Here is a 10,000-nt window from a genome sequence, read left to right as displayed (position 1 = left end):
TGACCCTCTGGCTGCCCCCCTCTCAGGGGTTTCGTCTTCCCAGAATGCATCTGATCCCAGTGAGGCTGGTAGTAGACTTCTTGCATAGCTGATGGACTCTAATTAATTGTGTTGGTACGTATAGAGGGCAGTTGGGAACTTGACAAATTGCAAATTTAGTCATTCCATCAAGCTCTGAGCTTCCTGCCAAAATGGCAACCGGCTGAAGCGTGTGTTTTACAGGAGGGCCGGACAGAGCCAGGAGCCTATTCAAATGCGCTGGGACCAGACAAACTGGATATCTGCCGCAGTCGACAAAGCTAATGATTTAATTATGTGAGCTTATTTGCTAATTAAAGTGCATTCATTTTTTAGTGCTTAGACTGTAAAGTGCTAAATGCATGTAGCCAGTGCTTGCCTATGTGTCTTACTGAGTATTACTGAGCTGATGCTATCTGTACCACTAATTGGGGGTCATTCGTCTATCCAGCATTTTTTGTCCATGTTTCAAACATCATATGTCCAGGTGACAGGCGAACATCATACATCATATGTCCAAGTCTTTGTTTACTTTTACATTTATTCGGCTAGGTTTTAGATCTATGGTCAGTGCCATCCATGGGGTTACACTTTAGCTGCTAGGGTAAGAGCAAACCAGTTGACAGGCACACCAGACCCTAGTCTGTCTGTTGTGCCTGTCCCAAGCAAATCCTAAGTGCAAAAGAACTGTCTCGGTCTCGGTCTCTGCGCAAGTCTCTCCATCCACATTTCCAATGTGGAAGATACTGAGTATAAACTAATGCAGCATAGTTGAGGGGGTTGTTGCAGCTGTCATTTAGAATAGCGTTACTTTTTATATCTCTTTTAAGTGCTTTAATCGTTTGATGTACTGTAACTCAGGGCATGCCATTCTTCTCAGTTGCCCAGTTCCCGTTGCTCTTGTCCAGTGAGACGTTGCTGTCGCATTTGTTCGCCTCATTGGATCTCTGTGCAGCCGCCTCCACACTATCCATGATGTGCTTATCTCCTTGTTCTGTCTCCCTGTTGTAGAAGTAGTTGAAGTTGGAGACAATGACAGGCACGGGGAGAGCGATGGTCAGCACGCCAGCGATGGCACACAGGGTGCCCACCATCTTGCCCCCCAACGTGATTGGGGTCATGTCACCGTAGCCGACGGTAGTCATAGTTACCACTGCCCACCAAAAGCCCTCTGGGATGCTGACGAATGCTGTGTCAGGCTCGTCGACTTCGGCAAAGTAAATGGCACTGGAGAAGAGGATGACTCCGATGAACAGGAAGAACATGAGCAGGCCCAGCTCCCTCAAGCTGGCCCTCAAGGTCCAGCCCAAGATCTGGAGTCCTTTGGAGTGCCGCGACAGCTTGAAAATTCGGAAGACCCTCACCAAGCGGATGACCCTCAGGATGGCCAGAGACATGTTTTGCCCAGCGGACTCGTCGTCCGGCGAGGTCAGCAGATCTGTTGCCAGGGTGATGAAATAGGGGACGATGGAGAAGATATCGATGACGTTCATCATGTTGTTGAAGAACTTTCTCTTGCTGGGACAACAGACAAACCGCACACTCAGCTCGAAGATGAACCAGATGATGCAGATCGTCTCTATGATGAAGAAAGGGTCAGAGAATGTTTGGGCAAGGGTTTTGGGTGCCACGCTTGGTGGGAGAAGGACACCATCAGCATCAGTTCGGTTGCCCTGGGGACCCTGGACAGTACGGTCCACGTCATCACGGAATTCCGGTAATGTCTCCAAGCAGAAGACAACAATTGAGATTGTAATAACAGTGACGGACACCAATGCCACTAGCCGAGCTGCACTGGAACTTTCTGGATATTCAAACAACAGCCAGAACTGCTTGTGGATCTCCTTGGTAGGTAGGGCTGCCTCAGGCTCCTTTACCAAACCTTCTTCCTCTCGAAACTGTTCAATAGCATCCGCACCAAGCTCGTAGAAAATAATCTCATCAGCAAATATTTCCAATGGAACGTTCGCGGGTCTTCGGATCTTGCCACCGGATTGATAAAAGTATAGAATTCCATCAAAGGCAGGCCGGTTGCGGTCAAAAAAGTATTCGTTCTTCATCGGGTCAAAATGGTACATCCTCTTCTTCGGATCACCAAGAAGCGAGTCTGGGAACTGGCTCAGGGTTTTGAGCTGCGTCTCGTACTTCATACCTGACACGTTGATGACAACCTTCTGCTCTCCATCCTCCTGTTTAAAGCTCTGCTTCTCCACGAACACGTCATCGCAGAAGTCCTTTGCAGCCTTGCTGAAGACGCTGTCGTTGGGGCTGCCTTCGCTGTGCATGAGGACCTTCCAGTTGGAGATGAGGCTGTTGCAGCTGGAGTTGCCCCGTTTTTTCAGGACAGGCGTCGTGCTCGGAGAGAAGCCCACCTGCTGCTGGCCCGCGGGCTGCCGCCTCTGAGGGGAGCTCGAGGCAGATGCAATCACGCGATTGGTCACCCCGTGGTGGTCAGGCACGTCTGAGGTAGGTGAGGTGGGATACCCCGAGTCGCTGGGGTCACCCATGTTGAGGCCGATGTCATCCAGGTTTTCGAAGTTTACCAGCGGGACCTCCATAGCCGCCCTGCCCTCCCCAGGGACCGAGAGTGCTGCCTAACCCAGGGTGATGAGGCAATTGAGGGGGGGGACACCCACAGTCAAGCCAATGGGGAAGGGTGCACTGGATCAGCTAGCATCCAGGCAGGCCCAACGACAAGGGTAGCAATCTCTCCCCTTCTCCAGATCTCTCTTCTTTCTCAGATCTGTGAACACAAAACACAAATAAGACAAAATCAGCCGGACTATGCCATATTTGATTGAAACTACATAATGTTCTAGTTTGGCTACAAAAAAGACAAAACACAGATCTGTGACTGAAGCAGCGTTTCATAACTACAAACACAAGACAAAACAAGAAAACATCAGCCTGACCGTTTCCATATTTTAAACTTTTTTCGTATGTGTATTCGACTTACTGTATATCCCAATGTGACTGCTAAAAGGACAGATCTAACTGAAGCAGGGTTTTTTTCAGATTGTGGGAATATCATGGTAGCATTAAACTGTAAATAAAATGTAATGAAAATAATTTACATTGCTGGAATGATAAATTGTTCCATTTCTTTATAATTGAGTGTAAGAAAGAGAAGGTTTCTGAAACAGAGAAATAGATTCAGTGTTACATTAGGCCACTCAGACAGTTGATCTCACAATTACTTGGGATCCTGTGTCCTCACCATGGACGGATTATGAGCCACTGGGCCCCTGGGCACAGACATGAAAAAGGCCCCCCACCCCGCATTAGAAATTTTTAAAAAAATGTCGCCATAAGTTAAGACTTCTGGCGAGTTTTGTGGAAAGAAATGGGCAGATTGAGATGTACAAATGTGACATAACCATCAACCAGTCCCTCCAGGAATTCACAACGAATTCTGGAATTCTGGAGGGACTGATCAACAGATTTAAGGCATCTTGCTGTGAAAAAAAGATGCCTATTACAAAGCATGATTATCATAGTATGACCTGTGGGGGCCTATTCAGATATCAGGGATGGAAAACATAGCAGTGACTTCACACAGAGGCTTGAGCTTCAGGGCTCCCTGAGCCCTTGGGCCCCTGGGCCTGGGCCCAGTAGACCCATTCAGTAATCCATCCCTGGTCCTCACCAGTAAGTAGTGCACTTACAGGGATGTAGTCAGGGGGAATGACCCCATGAATGTACATCTGCTTTTGTAAAAATAAACATGTTTTGCTAGTAAATAATGTGTGGTTCAGGTGTTTAGGAAGAGGTATTAGCTTGTAATTGTCATTCTACAAGAAAATTTAAATTCAAGTTAAAGTCCCAGCTCACTAATAGAAAAATCTCTGAAAGAGAACATACCAAATTTGATTGTTGTTTCGCTCTTTTTTCTTTTGGATTTTTGATTCTTGTGCTTCTTCTTTTGAGAATTCTCAGTCCACTTTTATTGATGATTTATTCTGCGCACAGGACATATTTAATATCTACTGAGTGTCATGTCATATTTCATATCTACTGAGACAATGCTGTACATTGACGGTGCAGTGGTGTTTCCCTTGAAAGGTCCTTGAGACTGCTCTGCGCACTTATTAATGATACTGTACGTGCGGGGGCAGACGGCAGGCCGCCCCCGGTCCCCTTCCTCATCTTTCACCCCAGCAACCCATCACCCTGGCGACGTATCACCCTAGCGCCTGCTGCCCCATCACTCCTGTGCCGTGCTACTCCTCTTCATCTGTCACCCAGGGCACCCCAGGGTCAACATGCCACCCCGCTGATGTATAATACCCATACTGCACTGCAGCACAGTCAGTTGCTAAATAATAATCTCTCTAATACTGACATGTCTGATGAATTACCTTCAAAGTCTCTGCAATATAATATGACATGATCAGGGGTTTTTAAAGATGCAGCCTGGCATGTCACAAAGGCCTATGCCAAATCTGTGTTTCTTCACAAAGGTTCTTAATATATATTCTGAATGGGAAATTGAGATGGATTTATGGGAAAAACTAGACAGCAAACTGTTTCATAACTGTTTCACAGTTTTATAACAAAAAGTTAGTTTTAGTCCTTAAAAGTTTACTTTCAACTGACTGTACAAGTTTTGACAATCTTTTCAGAGTTTCAACCATTTAAAATCAGCAGTCAGTCATTCAGTCATCATTCAGTTCTAGTGAGTGAGTAATATTTTAGTTGCACAACAGCACACACACCAAGGCAATAACAAGCCTGTGTGTGCGAGGTCAGAGTTAAGCTGGAGGTCACCTATCTGCAGACATGTATTTTCCACCGTGGTCAGTGTGGCAGGGTAACCATAGCCTGTCCCATCCCTAAACTGCAAGTGGTGTCAGCACTTGACACCAAGGGCCTCGTGTACACCCCGGGGAGACACTGCTGGCACCATGACAGCTAATGCTAGCACTGTACGGCGTCGCACCACGTCCCCAGGTAACAAACACCTCTCACCTTCAGTATGTGTGATATTACTTTGACCTTATTCAAATTGCATAGTGTGGATGGGCACCTGGGATATCTCACAGTGTCTGAGGACTCTCACAAAAGCTCTCTTAGGCATCCTTATTTCGGCGAGGTCTTTTGTACTTTGATTAGTGAAAAGTTACATAGCTTTTAAAACTTTACTTTAAAAGTTTTCTTTACATACTGCCATGAACACATGGCTAACATGTTAAATTTAGCAGATGTATTGTACATTAGCATCATTCAGTGCATTAGTTCAACGCTGGTTATATGATCACAGATGTGTATTATCTTCGTCAAAAATTCATGAATTGTTATTGTTTGATAAGACCTACGTAAATAAATAAATTATGGACACGTATTGATTTCAGTGGAATCTTTGATTCTAAACAGACCAAAAACCACCAACCTACTAGGATATCTAACCATCAAGCTTATTACAGATAACGGAAAATGTTACCATGGACAATTGTTCGGCCTCATTGTTAGGGATGACAGCCATCTCAATTGTCGTGACCTTTTAAAGCAGTCCATTGTCTTATCACCCGCTGTCTCTCCGAGTAATGCTGATATAAGAAGGAGTGCTAGACTCTGGGCCTGGGCCAGATCTGAAACAGAGGTGGCCAGAGTCTCCTTCCAAGCCTGTTGATAGCTTGCTCCCAGTGGGAAAACAGTGTTGGGGATGCAGTGCAAGGAGCACGTGCTGTAAGGGGTACGGGGGAAGTACGGGGGAAATACGAGGGCAGTGGGCAGCGTTTCCTGCTGCGCTAAGCCGGCAAACATGCTGAAGATGCGAAAGCACAGGAGAGAGAAATGTCATCTATACCCTCTACGGGAGAGGCGGTGAAGAAGAGGAAGAGAGAAACATGAAGAGAGAGAGAAAGAGACAGAGAGAAAGAGACAGAAGAAGAATGAAGAGAAACAGAGGGATCAAAGCGAGTCACAAAGAAAGATAGAGAAGAAAAGGGAAAGTAAGATAAAATGGTACAGGACAAGGGTACAGGGCAAGGGTACAGGGCAAGGGCACAGGGCAAGGGTACAGGGCAAGGGCACAGGGCAAGGGTACAGAGCAAGGGTACAGGGCAAGGGTACAGGGCAAGGGTAAATGACAGAAATAGTGAGGGATCCTATGTGTTCAGGCTAACAACTTCACAAGTTTTGTACAGATGCAATATGTAGAATATTGATTGATTAACAAAGATGTCATTAAAATGGCTCAAGGCAGCAGCCTCTGTGCTGAGATCCTCTTGCATTCTCAAACACACACTCACACACACACACACACACACACACACACACACACACACACACACACACACACACACACACACACACACAACACACACAAACACACAAACACACAGACACACAAACACGATCACAGGCTCACTCAAGATAGAGAGTACAGTAAACCCATACCGTACTGCCAGGTACAATTGCAGTTTGGAGTTACTTGACTAAAACATTTCTCTTTGCACAAGGTCAAAGAGAGCATTCGATAGATTCTGAACGTAATTATTACCCTTCTATGTTATAATGTTAAAAAGTATTTACACAGACATTTACACTAATACAAACATATTATAATATATAATCTAAGCCAAACACACTGTGATCAAGGTTTACATGGATTAACATTTCTACCCCCGGTACTGAACATTAGCTCTCTGTCTAATGGGTCTATGTACAGTATTCCTTAGATGCTTTGACAGACACATATGAAGGATCGGGTTTGCTGTATCTCATAAGTTTTACCACCAAAATGTATCAAAAGAAAACTCAGCCATTACAACAGAGGTGAATACCACAATGCATGTCCACATGGGGCACCATCCCCACCAAACACACACACTCAGACACGCACTCAGACACACACACATTCACACATACACACACACACACACACACACACACACACACACACACACACACACACACACACACACATGAATCCATACTACAGACTGTCTCTCTCTCACAAAACACACACACACACACACACACACACACACACACACACACACACACACACACACATGCACACGTATGCACAGCTTTAACAGTATCCATAGAAGTCCTGAAGCTCGGAGAACTCACCAGTGTCCCGTGGTGTGTGTGAGTGAACAAGCGAGCGAGTGTGTGTGTGTGTGTGTGTGTGTGGAGGTCCCGTTCTGTTCTGTGGCTGTTCAAACTTATCCCACGTAGCCGTGCTGCCTCCTCTCCTCTGCTGTCCCACTGCTGCTCCCCACTCTGCCTGCGTCCCAATCAGCAGGGCTGGACGTCCTAGCCGCTATTAAAGCTCTTATTTGGTAATCTTATGCCTCCCAGGTAACCCGAGAGCCAGGGCGCCATGAAGTGTACCTCACACACACACACACACACACACACACATACATAGATACACACACACATACACACACACACACACACACACACCCACACACACACACACACACACACACACACATACACACACACACACACACACACACACACACACACACACACACACACACACATACATAGATACACACGAAGGCTTACTGTGCCTCTTACCTGACACTGGAAGTAAATGCAGCAGCTGTTTCGGAGGTGACTGCATCCCTCTCTGTCTGACCAGGAGTGTGTAAATGAGGGTGTGAGTGAGTGACTGGAGTGAGTGGAGTGTGTGGGGAGGAGTGTGTGTGTGTGTGTGTGTGTGTGTGTGTGTGTGTGTGTGTGTGTGTGTGCGGGTGTGTGTGGTGTGTGTGTGTGTGTGTGTGTGTGTGTGTGTGTGTGTGTGTGAGTTGCTGCTGCTGCTCTGTGGGTCCCCTTTGGAGTTTCCCTGAGTGAAGGAACCAGCTCAGCGCTCCTCTCTCTCTCCACTCCTCTCTCCACTCCTCTCTCCTGTTTACTCCTCTCTCCTCTCTCTCCACTTCTCTCTCCCTGCTCCTCTCTCTCTCCTGTCCACTCCTCTCTCCTCTCAGTGCTCAGCTCTCTCCTCAGCACTCAGCTTTGGCGCGCAGCAGAGGACACAGAGACCGGGGCTTCTCCCCGCACCCTGCCTGCCGACTAAGCACAACAACTCAACAACATCTCAGGGGTGCACATGGATTTATCTAATCCCTTCAACCGCTACATACCTTTAACACCTTTACACACACACACACACACACACACACACACACACACACACACACACACACACATACCTTTAACACCTTTACACACACACACACACACACACACACACACAAAACACACACACACACACACACACACACATTGACATGCACCCACCCACACACACACACACAATGAAACACAACACAAACGTTACACTCACACAACTACATACACACTAACTTACACACACAGTAATGGGCCTGACTCCACACATTCTTGTCAAACAAACTCACACACACATGGGAACAGCCCTTGGGACCTGACTCTGCCGTATGCAACCCCCCAACACACACACATACGAACCACTGAACCTCGCAACACTCTTGGGATTAAAACACACAATGACAAACACCAGCAGCACAATGCGACCCAACGATGCAGTGAAGTATTTGGTGTGTGTGTGTGTGTGTGTGTGTGTGTGTGCCTATGTGTGTGTGTGCCTATGTGTGTGTGTGTGTGTGTGTGTTTGACATTGGTGTCCGTCCTTCTGCCCATTACTATGAGCTCAGACTGAACTCTGAAGGCCCACTGTGGTCTAGCAGCCTCTCTGTGTTAAAGTCCCTCAGGCACCACTATGAAAAAGGTCTCTCTACTGGCGGCCGACTGCCCATCTTGCATTAAACACCTCTCTCATAATCCTGGACTCATAAAATCCATAGGTGAAGTTTAAGTGAATGTCACTGCATAATTATTAGTCAGCTGAGTCTATGCAGAGATAGAGAGAGACAACTTCTCATCTGGGATTAACAACAACATCTCAGGGGTGCACATGGATTTATCTAATCCCTTCAACCGCTACATACCTTTAACACATTTACACACATTTCTCATCTGGGATTAACACTAGAAAAGAGACATTTTAGTCTGAAAAGAGCTTTCGAGGGAATGTTAAAATGGGTTTTCGTATAGATTTATGAATGTATACTGTAATAATAAAGGAGATATGAAGGGCGTGTGTTTTGTTTCAGAGACTGATGACATGCATATTTGATTCCCATGTTTTGATGAATTTTACAGACTTTCTATTTCCTCAAATGATGTTACATAAGGTATTTATTCAACAATTGTTAATCTGAAAAGAATACAGTCACAAGAGATTTATATATTAATGTCGACAATTAAAGCTATGTGTAAAGGACATTTGCTATCATGTTGACACTTTGATTGTTCTTGATCTTGCCACTGATGTAAGTCATTGTTTAGTTCATAAGTGCATGTGAGTTTTTATGCATCACTGAGATGAGGCAAGTTTATGTTTATATCTAGTCAAGTAGGTTTACGGCGCATGCTTTCTTCAGTCTGCATACTGAAGAAGGCACGCGCCCAAACTCGTCTGTGCAAATAGAAAGTAAATTTATGCATGGTGCTGCCTCCCTCCTGCTTGACTTGACCTGTTGGCTTGCTGAGATGATTTGCTGATGCGATCACTTTGCCAATCTGTTAAGATTACTTGTTAATGTTGTGACACCTTGAACTAATGAGGTGTTTTGTTGATGTTCTGCTTTGATTAATATGAAGTAGAAAGGAGATCTGCTAGAAGCACATCTGATGGCATGTTTTCATGTTGGAGCTGGCACACACACACACACACACACACACACACACACACACACACGTCGTGCGCGCACACACACACACACACACACACACACACACACACAAACACGCAGTGCTCATGGCAAAACACAATGAATGATATCTGACCCTTCACACACACTATCAGGGAATAAACTCACTGTGATGCTCTGAACACTCTCCAAGAAAGTTATCCATCCTAGTGTTGCTGTAAGAGGCAAAGACACCAGTTGCTGTTTTAAACTACTGTGTACTTTCTAAT

The 10,000-nt window shown here is 45.7% G+C and overlaps 1 protein-coding gene across 2 annotated transcripts; it reads right to left on the bottom strand.

The window, feature by feature from the left end:
* Positions 1–715: 715 nt before the first annotated feature.
* Positions 716–2,576, bottom strand: LOC125301978 (potassium voltage-gated channel subfamily A member 10). 2 transcript variants are annotated; one of them, XM_048254900.1, is made up of 2 exons: positions 2,512–2,576; positions 716–2,388 (listed from the first exon to the last, which is right to left on the bottom strand). In XM_048254900.1, exons 1-2 carry the CDS (start codon positions 2,574–2,576, stop codon positions 876–878), a joined length of 1,578 nt encoding a protein of 525 aa, XP_048110857.1. In that variant the 3' UTR covers positions 716–875. The 2 variants fall into 2 exon arrangements, with proteins under 2 accessions (XP_048110857.1, XP_048110855.1); XM_048254898.1 differs by having other exon boundaries at positions 716–2,576.
* Positions 2,577–10,000: the final 7,424 nt, after the last annotated feature.

Source organism: Alosa alosa, chromosome 10, assembly GCF_017589495.1.
Source record: "Alosa alosa isolate M-15738 ecotype Scorff River chromosome 10, AALO_Geno_1.1, whole genome shotgun sequence".
Taxonomy (NCBI): Eukaryota; Metazoa; Chordata; class Actinopteri; order Clupeiformes; family Clupeidae; genus Alosa; species Alosa alosa.
The sequence above is the reverse complement of the archived record's forward strand: the minus strand, read 5'-3'. Positions and strand labels throughout refer to the sequence as shown.